Below are 20,989 nucleotides of genomic sequence, written 5' to 3' on the forward strand. Positions count from 1 at the left end.
AAACTTTCAAAACATAAGTTATTAATAATCATTAAAAATCAAGCACAATACCAATTAAAATGCAAACTATTTTTCCATTATAAATTAAGAGTTAAAGTTCATGAAAGTAGCCTATGCATGTAAGGCTACAATGTGTAGCTTAAGCTCTCAACATTACAAATAGTGTTGTGGAATTATTTTGGAAAGTCATCTTTTTTAAATGAATTCTGAAATGTGTGATAAAAATGACATTGCCGGGGTTGGGAAGGTGGCTCAGTGGTAGAGTGCTTGCCTTGCATGCATGAGGCCCTGGGTTCAATTCCCCAGCACCACATAAGCAAAAAGAAAAAAGCTGGAAGTGGCGCTGTGGCTCAAGTAGTAGAGCACTAGCCTTGAGCTAAAAAAAAAGAGCTGAGGGACAGCGCCCAGGCCCAGAGTTCAGGCCCCATGACCGGACCCCCCCCCCCAAAAAAAAAATGACATTGCCCCATTTGTTAGGAAATGGAAAGACTTGGAAAAAATTACATTAAGTGAAGTAAGCCAGGCCCAAAGAAACATAGGTCCCATGGTTTCCCTTATTTGCAATAACTAGTATATGCCTGAGTCAAGCATAAAAGGTCAGATAAGATGATGTTAGGGAATGAACCCCAAGATAAGTATTCAAATGTTTTTTCTTTCATGCGATTGTTTCTAACACATTTATAAGATTATTTCTTTGTTGCTTTGTATATCCCTCCCCCACGGTATAACCGCTGCTTTCACTGTATTTGATGTTGGTATAATTTGTGGAGGGGAAGGGAAAAAAAACAAATCGTTTAAACAGAGATACAGGTGGACCCATTGCAACAATGAGATGTACAAGTACAAGTTGTTATGTCGAAAAACGAACTTTACAACTTTGGCAGTGGGGGGGGGGGCGATTGGAAGGGAGGGAAGGGGAAACAAAGGAGGAGGCAACAATGCTTGATAAGAAATGTACTTGTTATCTTGCCCATGTAATTGTAACCCCTTTATATGGTATTTTCACAATATAGATATATATGTGTATATATATATATATATATATACATATATACAGAGAGAGAGAGAGAGAGAGAGAGAGAGAGAGAGAGCACAAAGGATGGATATTAGAATCATGGGGACCTGGAGATTTGTCAGATTTAGCCAATTTAGCCAATTTAGTGGTAATATCAGAACCACTTGGGAAGCATTTGTCCACTCTAAATTTGCTCCTTCTCACATACTCCTGTTCTTCCTGGGAATTAAATGATAGTAAGAAAAACAGAAAAACAAGTCCGTATTTGTTAGTAGTATTACTCTTAGCATAAGATAGATAATGTTTTGTTTTTGTTTTTTCACTAGTTTAGTGTAGAGCTTTAGTGTCCCTTTAGAAAAATAATGCCTTTGACCTCATCAAAAATCATGTGATAAAGCTGGGAACTGGTGGCCTGTAATCCTAGCTACTCAGAGGCTGAGATCTGAGGATCACGGTTCAAAGCCAACCTGGGCAGTAAAATCCATGAGACTCTTATCTCCAATAAACCACTCAGAAAACCAGAAGTGGCGCTGTGGCTCAGGGGTAGAGTGCTTGCCTTGAGCTAAAGAGCTAGGGACAGCACCCAGTCCCAGAGTTCAAGACCCATGACTGACCAAAAAAAAAAAAAAAGGTAAGTATCATGTGATGAGATAAGGCTATTGTACTTGTGTTACATTTGTGTAATTGTTTTTGAAAAGATAATCATATATCTGTGGTTTTTTTTGGTTCTCATCTGGAAGAATATATTACACAGTATTTACAAAAAGTGTTAGAACAGAAGATGTTTATTTTACATCTTTGCTGATGATTTGGATTCTTTTTTTCTTTCATGCTTTTGTTTTGTTTTGTTTTGTTTTCTTTCTTTCTTTTAAACCAGTTCTTAGGCTTGAACTCTGGGCCTGGGCACTGTTCCTGAGCTCCTTTGCTCAAGGCTAGCTTTTTACCTCTTGAACCATAGCATCACTTCCAGCTTATTCTGTAATTAATTGGAGATAAGAGTCTCACAGACTTTCCTACAAGGCTGCCTTTAAACCTCGATCCTCAGATTTTAGCTTCCCAAGTAGCTAGTCATTTTTTTCACTTCAAAAATAATTAAATAAAATTGTTTCCAAGGCAGTAGCATTTATAATTATGAGTCTGATTTTATCCAAAAGAACTTTAGATGGGTGTCTCATCTGGTCGATTGTGTATTTGTCTTGAAAGTTTGTTGAAGATGTTCTCATGTTCTGTCATTCAACTGAGAATAATGTCCTATAGAAGAAAGTATTCTCCAACTTGGTTTTTTTTTTTAATTGAGAATTTGTTTTGTATCAAATCATGTGACTGCTTTTCTTTTTCTAGTGAGTGTCAAGAAAGCTTAGATTTGGATTTTATACTTAATCACATGTAATATGTTAGCACATTCTTTGAGTGGATTTGCTTTTCTCCATTTTTAGTAAAAACAAAAAAACTTGTACGAACTTGTTGCCATTTAACAAAGCAATTTATGAATACTGTGCATCTTGGTCATTGTCACCCTTTCAACATTGTTACCCATCTCTCCCAATCCATTCCTTCCGTTACAAGTTTATAAGCTAATTCTAGCTTCCACCTATGAGTGAAAACATGCAATAATTGTTTCTCTGGGCCTGACATTTCTTTTAACATTTTTTCCAGGACTTTCAATTCTTTACAAATGGTACAGTATCATTTTTTTCTAATAGATAAGTAAAATTCCATTGTGTACATGTACCACATTTTCTCAACTCATTGAGAAGTGCCCCTACCTTGGCTATAGTGCATAGTTCTGCAATGAATGAACATGATTGTGCTCCTGGCTTTACTGTATCCTGTTTCATAACCTTTTTAAATACCATTTTCTAAATCCTCTTTCTAGTGTGAGTTGGTTTCTGTTCAGCTATTTTTAAACAGAAAACTAATAATTTCTGCTTGATTTCTTTTTCACTCTTTTGAGTTTGGTAGATTGTAGAAATTGCAGAGAAATGATTAATTTCACTGTTTCAGTGCCGTAGTCATACTTGTGCTGTGTGAGTAGTTTGGGCCCTGAGGTGACAGCAGCTGCTTGAGCTGCACCATTGTATTTCCTAACAGTGTACCATCTACAGTTCTCTCTGTTTTTCTTCTTAAAGTATTAGCTTCTGAAGTTCTAGTTCTTTTCCTTCCTAATCCTAGATCCATGGCTGGGAACAGTGAGTGAGTGAGTAAAAAACTCCTAGCAGCAGGTTCTCCTGAGATCATGGTAACTTGTGATTGAATGGGTCACATGTCCTGCTTATCTTCTTTTTCTTTTTTCTTTTTGTTTGTTTGCCAGTCCTGGGACTAGAACTCAGGGCCAGCACACTGTCCCTGAGCCTCTTTGTGCTCAAGGCTAGTGCTCTACCACTTGAGTCACAGCATCACTTCTGGCTTTTTCTAAGTAGTTTGTTGAAGATGAGAGTCTCAGAGTTTTCTGCTTGTGCTGGCTTCAAACTGTGATTCTCAGATCTCAGCCTCCTTAGCAGCTAGGATTATAAGTGTGAGCCACTGGTGTCCGGCTTGTCTTCTTTTTTAAATTAATTTTTAAAATGGCTCTTGTAATAAAAAACCAAAGAATAAGTACCTGCAAAAACATTGATTTCTCTAATTGAAATGAACTTCAGCAGTTTTTATCTTGTCTTAATTTGTTGACAAGAAGTAGCTTTTACTTATGGCTTGGAATTGAGTGCTTGTCTATTTTTCCCAAAGACCCCAAATAAATGTTTGATTAATTCTTCTGGAACAAGTACTTCTTAATATTGATTGTGTGAAATTAGTTTGAAGAGATGAAATTGGTATTATTTTTAGTTGTTTTTGTAAAAGCCATACCATGTATTTATTTAGTTCGTTATTTTGTGGTATAGTTTTTTTAGCATTACAAAATGACATTTTATAGTGCTTTATTTGACTAAAAATTGATGGACAAACTGGCTTTGTAGAGAGAGGTGTCAGATCAATGGTGTTGTCTGCCAAATACTTAATATCATATGTGAGGGACTTTCCCTTTCAAAGAGCACATAACCCCATCAGATTTGAAAAACACTATAATAACTTCAGAGAATGTATTATGTCTGAACTATATCCCAATTATACAGATTAGAAATTAGCACAGAACAAGTTGCTACATGTAAGTTGCATGTCAAAAAGAACTTTGTTTAGCAGGTGAAGAGGCATCATTGTAAGGTGTAGCAGACACTTAATCTAAGAGACTTTAACAGAATTAAACTCTAGGATATAATATTGACTAGCAGTTACAGTGATTAGACAAAGGTTTCTATATATTGTACACACATATGTAAACAATTTTGTATTTTTCTCTAAGTTTTAGGTAATCAGCCTTGTATTCTTTACAAAGTACTATGATAGAATTGATGCAAAGGTTTTTAAATCAAACTTTAGGAAGAGTCCTGCTACTCTAGGTATAAACAGATCTAATCTAGGAAGTATTTTTTTCTCTTTTTTTGTTTTGTTTCAGTGCTGGGTTTAAGCAGGTCCTCTTTCACTTGAGCTACTCCTTCAGCTCTCTCTAGTAATGCCTCAAATAAGGTCTCATTTTTTTGTTCCAGGGCTGATCTGGATCATATTCTTCCTATTTACACTATTGTACTACTAGGATGACAAGTTAAGATGGGGTGTCTTGAACTTTATGCTTGAATTAGCTTCAAACCCCAATCTTTCCAAATCTTTGCATTCTGAATTGTTAGGATTACAGGCTAAAAATATTCTTGAATAGGGGAGCTTTATCTACTAATTCTCAGCATTATATGTGCTACTTCTTCAAAGGTTTTAGGATTTCTTATTGAACTACACACACACACACACACACACACATGCATATGTGTTTACATATATGTATATATAGGATTTCCTTACATATATATATATATATATATATATACACCATATTAAATTTAAGCTAAAATGGCATTATAGAGTTGGTTTTAATATAAGAGATTTATTAGATTGGTTTACATGATGAGAGGCTGGAGAATCTATGAATGTCTGTCTAGTAGACAGAACCCCTGTATAAAAAGCTGGATTTCTCAAAAAAAAGAGACTTAAGATGCAGCTTGTGTGTGTTAGTGGAGTAAAAATTTATTCTGGCTCACAGTTTTAGAGGCTTTAATTCTACTTGGCTGACTCCATTGTTTCTGGGCTTAATGGTTAAAGTGTTTGGTGGGACAGAAGTGCTCACCTCATAATGTTGGAAAGAAGAAAGGAGAAGAAAGACAGGAAAGGGCGGGAAGACATCCTTCTAAGGCACGTTCCAGTAGTTGGCCTCAGAATAAGCCCCTGCCTCCTGCAGCTTCCACCACTTCCCAAAATAGTGCCACCAACTGAGGACCATAGGCTTATCAGATATGAGGAACATTTTGTACTTAAACTATAATCTGCCATCCTTGGCCACAAATGCAAACATCTATTTCTTTATACTAGGTTTACAAATTGCAACTGTGTGATGTGACACTACTTTTGTGCTGGAAGATTTTCCAGTGAGTTTTTGTATTTTCATTTTATAATTGAAATCTGTCATCCTTGACATAAATGTAACTAGATTCTTGAGGAGTAATTGAGGAAATCTAAAAATTTAAAAAAACAGAAAGTAGATGGAACTAACTGATTTGTTGTAGAGTCCTAAGTATCTAAGTATAATTTGTTGCCAATATAATCTATAAACTGATGAATTTCATTACAGAACTGATGTATCAATCAGAACAACATTTGTATATCACAATTTGTATATAACAGTAATTATCTGTATATTTATGGGGTCTAAAACCTTCTGACTTTAGATTTAATCTTTTAATGAAAACATTCATGTTATTTCTACATTTTTTTGGTTGACTAGGCATGTGATTGTATTTTTGAGTTAGATCAATTTCTTAAATCCAGTGAGCTGTTGTCTGGTGCACTTAAGAATATTAGAGTGTGATTTAGTTCAAGGCTGCCTTTCAGCTGCAGAAACTGTATTGAACAAGTATTCATGCTTTAGCATAGGTAGTAGGTCACAAACAATTTTAATTAAATGTACTAAAATTCAACAGTTACAATATACCTTTTGAAAATTTATTTGATGAATTGTTTTACTTTCTTAATGGCATATAAAATAACAGTGTTATAGTAAGATTTTGTTGATTTTTTTTTTTTTTTTGGTGGTCGTGGGGGCTTGAACTCTGGGCTTGGGCACTGTTCTTGCGCTCTTCAGCTCAAGACTAGCTCTGTACCACTTGAGCCACAGTGCCACTTCTGGTTTTCTAGTGGTTTATTGGAGATCAGAGTCTTCCTGCCTGGGCTGGCTTTGAACTGCCATCCTTAGATCTCAGCCTCCTGAGTAGCTAGGATTACAAGCATGAACTGCTGGTGCCTGCCGATTCTATTGAATTTTAATATCTGTACTTTATGTTTTACCGTTCTGTTTTTATAGATCAATTCATATGATTACTTTGATTAGCTTTGTCTAATACATTCTAGATACTAAAAATTTTAAAAATAGTTTTATATATTTTACAGTCAAGAAAGTAGATTTATCTTTAAAATTTATCAAATTTTAATTTAAAAATTTAAATCAGCTTTTAATCTATAGCCAGTTGTTTCAAAAAATTATTTCAATAGCTGAAATAATTTAAAAATAGTATAATATCTTGTGTAATTTCATAATAAATATAACAAGATTAAACATTGCCAGCTACTTTCAATGAATGCAAACATTTCCCAGTAACTGAAGTCAGATACATATTCAATAGAAAAAAACTTTAGGGGATTTTTTTTTATTGTGAAAATACCATATAGAGGGGTTACAATTACATGGGCAAGATAATGAGTACATTTCTTATCAAGCATTGTTGCCTCCTCTTTTGTTTCCCCTTTCCATCCCTTCCCATCACCCCATCCCCACCAAAGTTGTAAAGTTTGTTTTTCGACATAGGGGTATTTTATATCTAATGAATTCATTGAAGTTGGTGGATTTTTTTTTTTTTTTTGGCTAGTCCTGGGGCTTGAACTCAGGGACTGGGCACTATCCCTGAGCTTCTTTTTGTCAAGGCTAACACTCTACCACTTAAGCCACAGCGTCACCTCCAGCTTTTTCTGTTTATGTAGTACTGAGGAATCAAACCTGCCACTAAGCCACATTCCCAACCCTAATGGAAGGTTTTAAGGATTAAAACCTTGATTAGATAATTGTAGTCACTACAGAAAATTGGAATGATCTCTGCCTTGTCAGATTTAGGTACTTTTTTTTTTTTTTTTTTTTTTTTGGTCCTGTCGTAGAGCCTGAACTCTGGGCCTGGGTGCTGTCCCTCAGCTCTTCAGCTCAAGGCTAGCGCTCTACCACTTGAGCTACAGCGCCACTTCCAGCTTTTTTCTTTTTGCTTCTGTGGTGCTGAGGAATCGAACCCAGGGCCTCAGGCATGCAAGGCAAGCTCTCTACCACTGAGCCATCTTCCCAGCCCAAGATTGAGGTACTTTTTTAAATGGTGTATTCTTCTGCACACACACACACACTTTTATTAAATGGTGTAATCTTCTACACACACACACACACACACACACACACACTTTTATTAAATGGTGTATTCTTCTACACACACACACACACACACACACACACACACACAATGAAACTCCAGTGTGTTCATCTTTCCATGTTCCTAACAGATGTAGAACAACTCTGTCCTCTCACAGTGACCCCTGCTGCTCCTTTGCTTTTGTCCCTCACCCTCCAAACACTATTTTGATTTCTTTTTTTGCATTCTGGTTCAGTTTTTATCAAGCTACTCTAGCACATAAATCACCTTTTTCATCTTTGTATCTCCAGCAATTATTTGTTCAGTAAAAAGTATTGATAAAACTATATTTAGAAACAATATACTTCTACCAGGAAATACAGAATGCCTGAACCTCCACTCTGTATTCTAACACTAGAGCTTATCTGCCTATAATTGCTGGCTGACTAATGCAACCACAGCACTTTCTGCCTCTTGAATCTTTACATATTCTGTTTCTCAAGACATGTTAGTTTAGTTTAGTCTGCTAATTCTTGGGGAGCAAAAGAACAGAATGTAAGGTACTCAGTCCAACTCATTCCTCTCACAGGCATTATTTGGCAAGTAGCTTTGTGATCTCTTTCATAATTCTTAGCTCAAAATTCAAAGAGTTGTATTTGGAACTAGTCTATGAATACTTGGATTCAGGAAAGACATTCTTCATTTAGTGAAATTCTCCCTCTCTGGTGTGTTTTGATAAAAGGTTTGTAGCCCTGTCCAATTATTGGATTATGCAAACAACTAAAAATTCAGATTAAAATGTCTGGTTTTCTCTTTCTTTCCTGAAGAAGAAATATACTTCATACATAGAAAAAGAATGATCAATGAATCATCAATGTTTATGTAAAACTAATAATTCTAATTTTACTGTGCACAGGTGCAAGGTTAGTGTTTAGATATATTGTTTAAATGAATGATCATATTAATTGGCTCAGTCTTAAGTCCTTTGCTTTTTCTGTCAAACTGATAAGCATTTTAAAATGGAATTCAACATATTTTTTATACAATGGTATATAATCATTTAAGTATGCCATTTCCTTAGTGGACAGGCTAAAATTGGAATAGTTTCAATAATGATTTTTATGCTGCTGAGGGAATAAATACATGTACTGAAAGAAATTTAGTTGACAGTAAAAATATTGACAGTTAACCCATGCCCTAATATAAGAGCAGATGGAAATGTCTTGCATGAGTTCCAATTCATTAAGCAAATGTGACACTTTATTTTCTAGGCACTTTATAGTTCAGAGAATTGAAGTGGTGAAATAGTAATATAAATGAATACACACTACTTCTTAATGTGCTGAAAGCAAATATAGAAAAAAAATGCTCAAAAGGATTCCTAAGCTTTCTGATGTCTGAAAATTTTTTTTGTTGTTGCCATATTATTTTCTCTGAACATTTAATGTAAGAAAGTTCTGGTCCAGTGTTCTAAGATAAAGAGCCATACTTTGTATTTATCACAATTTGTAGTAGTTGTTGTTGTTGTCATTTTTATGCCTATACTGGAGTTTGACCTCAGGTCCTAGGCATTTTCCCTTTTCTTTCTCACTCAATTTACCACTTGTGCTACAGGCATGCTTCAGGCATTTTCCTAGATAATTAGAAATAAGAGTCTCACAGACTTTACTGCTTAGGCTAGCTTTAAACTGTGATTCTCAGATCTCAGCCTCTTGGGTAATTACATTCATGAGCTTTAAGGACTGTCAGTAAAAAGGCTTGGTAGTAAGTTATGTTTGTGTGTATATCTTCGTCTGTTATTACTCAAAGTAGAAAGTCATTTTAAATTATTGTAATATAATAAGTGGATGTTAATGCACTGCAGATTTTTCATACTATTTAAATTTCAAAATTCATTATACATCTGTTTAGCATATTTCTAGTAGCATATCTTTTCTGTTAAAATTGATGTGATACTAACATTGCCATTTTAGCTTTATTAAATTAATCAAGTCACTTGGATTTGTAGTATTTCAAACCTTAGACATTTATTGCTTAACCTGTTTCATTACTTTCTGCTAACTAACCTACAACTGCTAAGTTCTACATTGTTCATATTTTATAGCAACAATATTTATAAAAGTTGAACAGGTCATATAGATTTAATTGGATTATACATCTGTTAAGAATTAATTCACTTTTTACAGTCTAAAAAATAAGAATTTATCCCTATATATAACTTCAAAACACATATGAAATATTACTAAAATTGTGTGGAAGACAACCCCTGCAAAGGCATAGCATAGTTGAGTTACTGGTGGTCATTTATCTTTGTTGTCTGTTACACTGACTAGGAGAACCTTTGGTTTTGATTTGTCACCTCATGAATTCTTTGAGTATCCATACATAGGCTCATTTCCTACTCTAACACTGCAGTGAAGGATACCAAACATCCTATTCTCTTCTGTCACAGTATGTTTTTAGAGGATCAAAACAATTGATTCTGTAAAAAGTGAATAGCTTTATAATCACAGTTGTTTGCCAAATGGTCTGCTTCTGTACAGATTTTGTGAATATCCTGAGCCTAATGACTGCTCTGGATTCTTAGGTCTCCAACCACCCACTATTTGCTAAATGTGTCAGTTGTGCTCTACTAAATGAATCCATTTTTACTATAAGCTCTGCATGTACTACTTTCACAAATCTTGTAACAATAGTTTAGCAGTAATAACCATCCTAGACCAAATTCTTAGGGGTTTTGGTTGTTGTTTTTATTTTGTTTTATCCCTCTTCAAATAGAGGCCATTCTCAGTACATGCTACTTTAAAAGATAGTTATTTATCTTTTTTACCTGGTAAGATGCTTGTTAAAAAAGTTAATTTTTATTTCACATTATAATTTACTAACTAGATTTAGGAGTTGTAACTAATTACTGAAATACTAGTTTAGGGAAAGATGTTTTTGATTGTAGTACACAGCAAATTATATGTCATTCTGGAATGTGTTGAGCAGTTTTTAGTTAATCAACATTGATATTTTGTAATGACACAGTTAAAATTTTAATGATCTACATGGCTTTTTCCCCATTTTAATTTGATTTTCTTTTCTTATGTTGTAGATGCTTGTAACCACACCAGAAAAATGGGATGTAGTAACAAGAAAGAGTGTTGGGGATGTTGCGCTTTCTCAAATTGTGAAGCTCCTTATACTTGATGAGGTACATTTGCTGCATGAAGATAGAGGACCAGTATTAGAAAGCATAGTAGCACGTACTTTACGGCAGGTAAGAGGAAGTTACTTGTAAGCTTATTTTAGGCATGAATAAGTTCTTGCTGTTCTTATTTCACTCTTTGACCAAAATAAATGCAGAATAACTTCTATTCTTAACCTGTGTGGCAAAACAAGTCTCATACTGACTTAGCAAAATTAAAATATAATAGAATGTAGGTAAATGTACTGTTTTCATCCATTTCTCTTCTCTCGGCCCATGAAAAATCTGAATATATTTTATATTTTTCCTACTAAACAAAAGGTAAAGTGATTGCCTAGCATACATAACTTTAATTACTATTTTGGCCAAAATTTTATTTCTTTTCCAATATTAGATATATAACCTAAAGGTTAATTTTATGCTGTATTTTCAGTGTACCTTGATTAGCCTGTCACATGAGGTCAGTGTCATATTGAACTTCAGTTTGTAGGATAGGGATATTCAACCTCTCTTTCTGTCTCTCTGTCTCTGTCTCTCTCACTCTGTCTCTTTTTCTATATTATAGGTATACCTTCTTTTTTTTTTTTTTTTTTTTTTTTTTTTTTTGTCGGTCGTGGGGCTTGAACTCTGGGCCTGGGCGCTGTCCCTCAGCTCTTCAGCTCAAGGCGAGCGCTCTACCACTTGAGCTACAGCGCCACTTCCGGTTTTCTGGTGGTTTATTGGAGATAGGAGTCTCACAGTCTTTCCTGCCTGGGCTGGCTTTGAACCGCGATCCTCAGATCTCAGCCTCCTGAGTAGCTAGGATTACAGGCGTGAGCCACCAGCGCCCGGCGTAGGTATACCTTCTTAAAGACTTCTGGTCACACATAATTTCAATCGTATATTGCTACTTTTATTTGTTTTTATAAATATCTTTTGCTAACATTGTCAGAAAACATAGCAGAAAAAGATAACAACAGTCATCTTTTCTGTGAATTTATATATGATATCCACTTGGTTCCCAAGACAAAACTAATTGTAACTAATATTAAGTTCTCCCTTTAAAACACAATATTTTGGAAACAAAATGTTCAGCAACAGAAGAAATGGCTTAATGCATACTGTCTATCCAATGAAATTCTACTTTGTAGGTTTTAAAAAGAATGAGGTAAAGCCTCATTCTAAGATATCTCTGTTAAGCTTAAAAGATGCTATTGTTCTCTGAGAGAGCAAGTTGTGGTGCTTGTGTAGCAGTCTCATTTGTGGGAAGGTAAAGTATGCAATATACATTTTCACTCATTAGCATTTTGTTTAATCAACATTTAAAGCATCTGCTATGTGCTAGCTACATAGTTTTAGGGGTTTGTAATGTGGTAAGAAATAAAGAAAATTCTGCTTCCATACTGATTTTAGGAAGGCATAGAAGTAAGATACATATCCATCCATATGCAGCAAGAGTAGTTTCTTAATGCAGAGATGGAGCTGGAGAGGTATTAGAGAAATAATCACTTCCTACCATATGTAACAAAAAAGATAAATACATGTACATATTGATAACCATACATAAAATACAAAAGATTGAAGTGTTCAAAATGTATTTATGAAATTAGAGATGTTGGCTAATATCCAATTAAAGATTAATTTTAAGGCTAGAAGAAGTTGTGAGACACTGATGAAGCATGGAGAAGTCGGAAGCTGCCAATTTTCTCCAGGCCTTTTTTCCTGTATGGATGTACACTGACCCAGATTTTACATAGGATCTCTCAAAAAGAAGCATGCACACATCTAACATAGAAGAGAAATATTTTGATCAAGAAATACTTTATTTTTACCTTGATACTTTAAATTTTTCAGTTTTTTAAGCAACCATGATACATAAATCTGTGTGTTGCATATTTATTTTCAGGGAGCAACGTAGAGAGAATAGTTCATCCAGCTAAAAGACTTTTACTGATAAGACCTTTCCTGGCACTGAAGACTATTAGGGGCCAAGTAACTATCAGTGGTACATTTGACAGGAGGTCTTTCATTCTCATGTCTTGAAGAGGATTTAACCAGGACCTCTTCCATTCCAGTAAACACACCATAGAGAAAGAAAACAGATGCTGCTAATCCTTTCTTTATGCATATGTGTACACACACACACACACACACACACACACACACACACACACACACACACACACACACACACACACACATATACACATATGCAACAGTATGTATTATGTCCACTATTTTAGAAGCAATAGTGTTTATGAATATTATAAGGTATATAACTTGTAAATTACAGGCTAATTTACATATTATAGATATATAATATATCTTAATATAACATATCACATACCTATATAATAAATACATGTAGAATACATTAATTCCTACCTCACCTTATTATTGCTATTCAGTTAACAAATTTCACTTGTATACTTTTCTACTGTTATGCCCATAAACCATTGCTTACTTTTTTGTTATTAAGGAAAATATTGCAATTTCTTATCTGGATTTGAGACTGCTTAAGTCAATTCTGTGTATCTGGCTAATTTTAATATCTGTTTACCATTAGCTGTCATCTATTTGATCTTTACTTCCTTTTCAATATCATTGACCCATTTTTCTAAATGAAATAAATCATTCTTGAAGTAGAACATATTGTTGGTTATGAGATTAAGGATTATGAGTTGTAAATTATGTAAGGATTTTTTTATCAATGCACATACTCATTGATGAAAAGTCTAGTGCTATGAACCTGTCAAATAATACTTCTATATTCTGTAATTAGAATGTGTTTCCTCAACTATTTACTTTTGTCATTTATCATAGTCTTCCTTATAAACTTGTAACTTGTAATTCTATCTTCATTTTTACTCCTCACTAAACCATAATCTCCTTCACAGAAATGTGTGATCCTTTTAATATTTCTAAAGTACCAGTCCTGTCCTCGTAACTATTTTTATTTTAAGAACAAGATTCCAGTTTTTAATTGTTCCTTGTGATTACCCGATGCCCCCAGTAGATGGTAGTGTTTCACATCATACATCAGTATTGTAAGTAATGTTAAAGGATAATAGGTAGCTATTCCAATGTAGTATAGATTCTGTCTATGATCAAAATCACATGCTAGATTTAAGACTACACTCACAACATACTTGAAATGATAAGCAATAGGGAAAAGATAATAGTATAAGTAATCCCAAATGTATTTAACAATATTAAACTAATATTTAATTGTCTTTTTAACTAACTTTGTTTTCAATGAGTAGAGGGACATTCTCCAAACTTAAATTTTACATGATAAGTTAACATCATAAAAGACTACCTACTCTTTAAGAAAATGATACAGAAAAATCTACAAATCACTTTTATAATGGCAGATAGTAAATAAGTTTCCATAATATGTATGTATAAATACAATTTTGAGATTTGCTTTAGGACATAAAATTCCAAATTATTACTATTTCAAATAAAGTCCTTTCAATGCTTATTGTAATAAGATTATTCTTTTATTTAAAATGTGGCTGTTTTAAAATAGAATTTTAATGGAAAAACTGTCCTTATTTTTTAGCCAGGGTGTCATATGTGTTTAATATTAAAAACAACTTAAAAATGTGTTCAGTAAGCCTGGCATCAGTGGCTCTGGAGTTTGAGATCTGAGGATCACAGTTCAAAGCCAGCCCAGGTAGAAACATCTGTGAGACTCTTATCTCCAGTAAACCATCAGAAAACTGGAAATGGTGCTGTGGCTCAAGTGATAGAGTGCTTGCCATGAGCTGAAGAGCTGAATGACAGCACCCATGCTCAGAGTTCAGAGTTTCTTTGCTTTTGGTGGGGTTTGATTTTGTATTTTCTAAATGGCTATAAGATTAGTGAAAATAAACTAATGGTAAGAGGTTTTATGTGGTTTTCTACACTAATTTTCACCCAACTTCATCCATTTATGGAGCTTCTCTCGATGCTTTTACAACCTCTTTGTCTACATCTCCAGTACCCACAAGTTAGATCCTAATCCAGTATTGTTGGACATATGATTCTGGATGCATAGATTATTCGCTTTGAACTACTTTGCTTATACCTCTTAGACTGAGTAAACTTACTAGCAGCTCCTCAGAAATGTATTGTAAGCAGCAACATAGTCATAATGATATGTTTTTACCACAATATGTAACTTCTTTACCCAAAATTAAATTTCTTTTTTAGATATATTAAATTGTGATTAGAGAATTTGACTTAGTGAGTTTTAGTTTACAGAATTTACTGAGATTGTTTTATATAATTATATATATAATTATTAAATTTTAAACTGTAGTGGTTACAGAGTTCTAGTATAGATATTGAATAGTGATTGGGACTTATGATCTACAAAGTTTTCATAAGACTTATGGTTGACCCCTGACCTCATTTTTGTGTACTGTTTTTAAACATGAAATATTTCTTAGTTGTATTAGTATAAACTTTATTTCATTAAATAATCTTTAATTAAAATAACTCGCCTAGGTTGAATCTACACAAAGTATGATAAGGATTCTTGGACTGTCTGCAACCTTACCCAACTACCTTGATGTTGCTACATTTTTACATGTCAATCCCTGCATTGGACTTTTCTATTTTGATGGCCGTTTTCGACCAGTACCTCTTGGACAGACTTTTTTGGGAATTAAGAGTGCAAATAAGGTAAATATTCTTTCTTTCAACAGTTACGATTTTATTTGTTGACTTTTTGTTGAAAACTTGTCTTAAAATTAACAACTACAAAAGACAATTGCCTTAACCCATAAACATGACATACTAAACAAAAATCAAGCATACTTCTTCAAATATTGGTGGTAGAGTAAGTTTTCCCACAGAAAGTTTCTTATAATCGTTTTCTTTGCTATTTTCAACCTATATTTTTTATTCTTGGCTGTTAAGAAGTTCCAAATCATTATTTTAATTTAATTAAAGGACATTGTAAAATAAGATCACTAGTTAACTAATTACTAATAAAACACAGAAGAACTTATAAGCAGTTGAAAAATAAATTCATGAGAACAGCTAAAAAGAGGAGATGGTATTGTGTTTAACTTTTAATGTTTATACTTACTGTGTATATAACTGGAATCTTGAAAATTCTGTACTGTGCTTTAAAAACTTCCTCTGTTCCTACCTTATGTGCCATTTTCTTTGTTATAGTCCATGTGGTAGCATTTATTTTAGAACATGAAGGAGTATTTCAATGTTTAAAATTTATTATTCTGTTCAACAACACATTTTTTTAGAGAAAATAGCTTTATGATAATATTCATGAGTCTTTTGACCTCTTTTCTAAAAGAGAAAAACAGAATTGTTACTATGACAAATGCTGTTTTAATATATTAAATTGTATCTTCTCTAGAAACAATTTTACTTGAATAGACTTTATTGCTATATGCTATTGTATCTACTAATAAATATAAAAAATTATCATTACTAAAACAGATTATGTATACTAACTACATTTGCATAAAATACTATATCTATTTACAAATATCCTTTCCAGATTATATACAAAGATTAGTTTTATTATATATTACTTATGATATATTTTAATTTAATTGTTTCAAGATTTCTTCTGTATTGCTTGCTGCTTATTTTTTTTAGTACTGTCTTAATATTAGTTATTTATTTTATTTTCATGTAATATTAGGTTAAGTGTATTCTTGTTTCTAGATTGTTTTCAACTTTACAATTTAAGTGACAACAGAGGCTTATAGAGAAATATTAAGAGAAGAAAATTATTTCAAAGGCTTGTCAGCCATCTTAAATTTTATTTTCTTTGAATTTCACCATATAGATTGCTTAATTGCTTAATGCTAATTAGGTTCAAAATATTTTTCATTACAATATGTTAATATTGTGATTAATTATAATAACTAACAATGTTTTTCAGTGAAGAACTGCCATAATTATTTTGAAGGTTTAGAAATTTGACATTTTAAAAAGTACATCTTATATACTGTAAACAACAAATTATACATTTGTTACAAATATACATTTTTTCATATTAAAATTAGTTTTTATGTTTAGTTAAAATATTAGTTTATGTTTTTATGTTCAGTTGAAATATAATGTTGGTAACTATTAAGCATTTCGATAGGGTGTTGTTAATATATATTATAACCAATTATTGCTTTGTCATTTATTGTGAAAAGAAATCCTTGTGGATTTCTGAGAGTTTCATTCTAATGCTGGGGATAAGATTTGGTTTCTGTGAGAAAATACGAGAAAGCACTGTGAGTGATCCTTCCAATGTGAAATAATGACTTTGGTCAGAACTGAAAAGGTTAATGGGATTTATTTTATAGAGCAAATGGGTATGATTATTTTCGAATAATTACTGGGAGTAAGATATTCTTTATCATCTCATCCTATTTAGCTGCTGTGAGAATATTTCAGAATTTTAAAATGTGTGTCTTATTGAGCCAAAAAAAAATCCAAGTCATTGTAATTTCAAGTACAGATGACACTTCCTTAGGTTATAATTCTGTATATCACTTCATATTCTACCTGTTGTGTTCTCATAACTTTGAAAATTGTATATAGAAGAGTGGTCTTTTTAGAAAACTCAGAGAGAACTTTAACATTTTCTTTAGAAAAATCTTTACACTTTCAAATTATATTCTGAAATGATGGCTTGAGATATTTTACTAATTTTTTAATTGAAAATGTTTGTTTACTGTAGGTTGTACTGTGTTGTTTGCATTACAGTTATTACTTCTGTATTCTAATTACTCCAGGTGTTTTGGAGATCTTTTTTTTTTTTGTCGGTCATGGCGCATGAACTCTGGGCCTGGGTGCTGTCCCTCAGCTCTTCAGCTCAAGGCTAGCACTCTCCTACTTGAGCCACAGTGCCACTTCTGGCTTTTTCTGTTGATATGGTGCTGAGGAATTGAACCCAGGGCCTCATGCATGGGAGGCCAGCACTCTACCACTGAGCCACCTTCCCAGTCCTACTCCAGAAGTTTTTTAAATTTAACTATATCTAGTTAGAAAATTTATCATTGTTTTGTTTTATAATTTTCATGTTTTAAAACCTTCAAGATGCAACAATTGAATAACATGGATGAAGTTTGTTATGAAAGTGTTTTGAAGCAAGTCAAGTCTGGACACCAGGTAAATTGAACTTATTTTTATTTTTAGAGAATAATTCATGATAAAAATTAGTTTCAAGTCTTTACTTAAAATTCTTGAATTCTGAGACAATGACTCAGAGCTTTCTTCTTTCTTTTATTTTCTTTCTTGGTAGTACCAGGGTTTGAACTCAGGGCCTTGTGCTTACCTAACAAGCATATCCCTCCAGCCTTTTTACTTTAGATTATTTTTTCAGATAAGTTGTTACACTCTTTGTCCATGGCTGACCTTAGACCATGGTCCTCCAATCTCTACCTCTCATATAACTGGAATAGCAGATATCTGCCTTGAGCCTTGTTTTGAGAAAGAATCTTAGTAACTTTGCCCTGTGCTTGCCTCAAACTGCCATCCTTCCTACTCTCCTTCCCTTAAAGCTGAGAGTATAGGCTCATGCCACCAGGCCTGGCATCTCAGAGGTCTTATTTCTTAATAATTGTTTTAGGCAAATGAGTTATCCTATAAATGATTAAAAACATAGATAATATTGAATATTGGGATCAATACTAATATTGTAATTAATGTTAATATGCCATTATTTTGCTATTTTATTAAATGTTTAAGAAAAAGATTTTTGTTTGTTCAAAAAGAATGTACTCTTTTTTTTTGGGGGGGGGTCCGGTTGTGGGGCCTGAACTCTAGGCCTGGGCACTGTCCCTCAGCTCTTCAGCTCAAGGCTAGCGCTACTACTTGAGCCACAGCGCCACTTCCGGCTTTTTTCTATTTGCTTATGTGGTGCTGAGGAATCGAACCCAGGGCCTCATGCATGCAAGGCAAGCACTCTACCACTGAGCCACCTTCCCAGACCAAGAATGTACTCTTTATCTGACTTACGTAACTGTAACCCCCTGAACATCACCTTTATAAAAACAATTAAAATGCATTAAAAAGTCACCAGTTTTTCTTATAACTCAAAACTTTAGCTCACATTTATTAATATTTCTTGTTAAATTGATGTTATATTGCTCTGACTGTTTTCATGAAGTATCAACTAAAATATGAAATGCATAATTTGTACTGTTTATGTTTTGGAAATTAAGCAGTTTGGAGCTGGGGTATGGTTGAGTCTTAGAATGCTTGCCTATTATGTGCAAGGTCCTGAGATCATTCCTAACACCACACAAAAAACTGATGTCTTTCAGATATTTAATGTGTCCCCCAACCTTAATTTCCTATCGTTTTGCTGGTGTTCCTATAGTTGCTCTAATCTATTATATTTTCCCTATTCCAAAATATGACCTAACAGTAAGTAAAAATAGAGTTGAGCTGTATGCTATACCTAAAGATATTATACTTAAAACATGTAATCAATGAGTTTTATGTAATGTTCTTTTAGATTTTGTGTTCCAATAGATCAGTTATGAAGGAGCATTTGTAAATTAGTTTCTACTGTGGTAAATAACTATTTGATTGTGATGAATTACCATGTCTTCAAATATGTAACATATTTAGTGAAGTAAGGATAGTAGGAAATACAAAATACATTGGACTATGTGTTTCTAGATGGAATTTGACTCTCATGCTGGTAAAACTGTAAAGGTCAGGTCATTGCCTTTGTGAATACTGATCAGGTAAAGCAATAGATCTTTTACGTTAGATCAGTCATCTCATGTTGAGTTCTTTTTTAAGATAACTAAAAAAAAGAAGTTTTACCATTTTCAGTTCTTAAAAAATTCCCTGAACTGCTATTATTTGTCCCGTAAGATTATTGGGTTTAATGACCTTTCTCCTGAATGCTTTTGCAAGTTCTAAGCACTGAAAATCACAGGGTAAGCAAGTACTCAGAAAGCAAGGCAATTATACATTTTTATTTTGGAAGTTATGGCAGACAAAATCTGTGGTTCTAGTACTTCATATTAGTTGCTGATACAAGACTCTTGTAGGGGTTTGTATTTAGGGTCTTAGAAAACCTCCCAGGATTGTTTTCCTTTATACAATCTTCTTTCAGAGACATCTTATGTAAACTGCAAAACTATGTTCTATGTTTTTTTTAGAAGGTCAAAGAATTCCCTAATGCAAGAGATGTTTCTAAATTATGGGGGCTTTTTTTTCACTCAGAATTGAAATTGAAGATAATGGTATCCCTGTCACAGGCTGTCTTTGTACAAGGTTTCAAATGATAATTTTAAACAAATGAATTTTCATGCATCCATCTATCAGAAAATAAAAAATATATAGTTCAACAACCTTTTTCACCTTATCTGAGAAACTGACAGCCAAATTAACTCATCAGTATTTTTTCTCACTTTTCCTGACTGTAATGCCTAACTAACTATAGGTGCTTTAAGAGCTTTCTGTTTAAATATTTTGTTGTACATATAATCATGGTAAATTGTGGGTGCATATATCCATCTGTCTTCTATTTATCTGTCTGTCTCTATCATCTGTATCATCTATTGTGACAGCAATTTACTTCTGGAATTCTGAATTTATGGTTTTTTGAATTTATTATTTTAACTAATTTTATGTCAGTGTACTGTTACTGAGAAGCCAGCTATGTAGTCAATGAACATGATTTTCTTGTTATTAAGGAGACTTTCTAGCTTTCAACTCTTACTTTGTTATCTTTTAAATACATCTTACCAGTTAGTATGCAGTAGTAAGAAATATGCAAATCAGTCTATTCTGTTCTTAGTGAGTTTTTGTTTATACCACCTTTTGCCACCTTCATTCTCCCATCCAAAATACAAAATTTCTTCATTTTTGTTTGTTGTCTTATCTTCAATATCTCTAGTATCTTAGTTTTCTCCATGGTTTGTTTTCCTTAAATACATTCATTTTATTAAATTAGTATTAAGAATACTGAAATATGTATCCACTTTTTAAAAAAAGTGACACTCAAGCAACTAAGTAGTATTGATGATAGAAATTAATAACTTCTTTATTAATATACAAATGAACTTGTTTTATTTCTGCTCATTTGTTAAATAAGAACAGAGAAGTTTCATGATGTTCAAAAACCATGCTGACATTCTATGATCATACTATTCCATGGGTTTCAGCATACCAATCTTCTAAACTTGTGTGCCCATGTACTTAATAGATTTTATGTGCAGCTTTGCCATAAAAGTATTAAAAACAGTAGGAGGCAGTTGTGTTCCACTCAGGCATGTGTGATGACAGATGGAGAAAATCTTTTCA

General features: G+C 33.2%; 1 protein-coding gene across 1 annotated transcript in view; it reads left to right on the forward strand.

Moving 5' to 3' along the window:
• Ascc3 (activating signal cointegrator 1 complex subunit 3) overlaps nt 1–20,989 on the forward strand; it is a 232,900-nt gene that overhangs the window by 61,407 nt on the left and 150,504 nt on the right. The window contains exons 11-13 of the mRNA XM_070010685.1: nt 10,634–10,798; nt 15,200–15,376; nt 17,762–17,833. Coding sequence (XP_069866786.1) covers nt 10,634–10,798; nt 15,200–15,376; nt 17,762–17,833 — 414 coding nt within the window. The remainder of the gene's footprint in view (nt 1–10,633; nt 10,799–15,199; nt 15,377–17,761; nt 17,834–20,989) is intronic.

Source organism: Dipodomys merriami, unplaced genomic scaffold, assembly GCF_024711535.1.
Source record: "Dipodomys merriami isolate MVZ:Mamm:240054 unplaced genomic scaffold, mDipMer1.0.p SCAF_8, whole genome shotgun sequence".
NCBI classification, from domain to species: Eukaryota; Metazoa; Chordata; class Mammalia; order Rodentia; family Heteromyidae; genus Dipodomys; species Dipodomys merriami.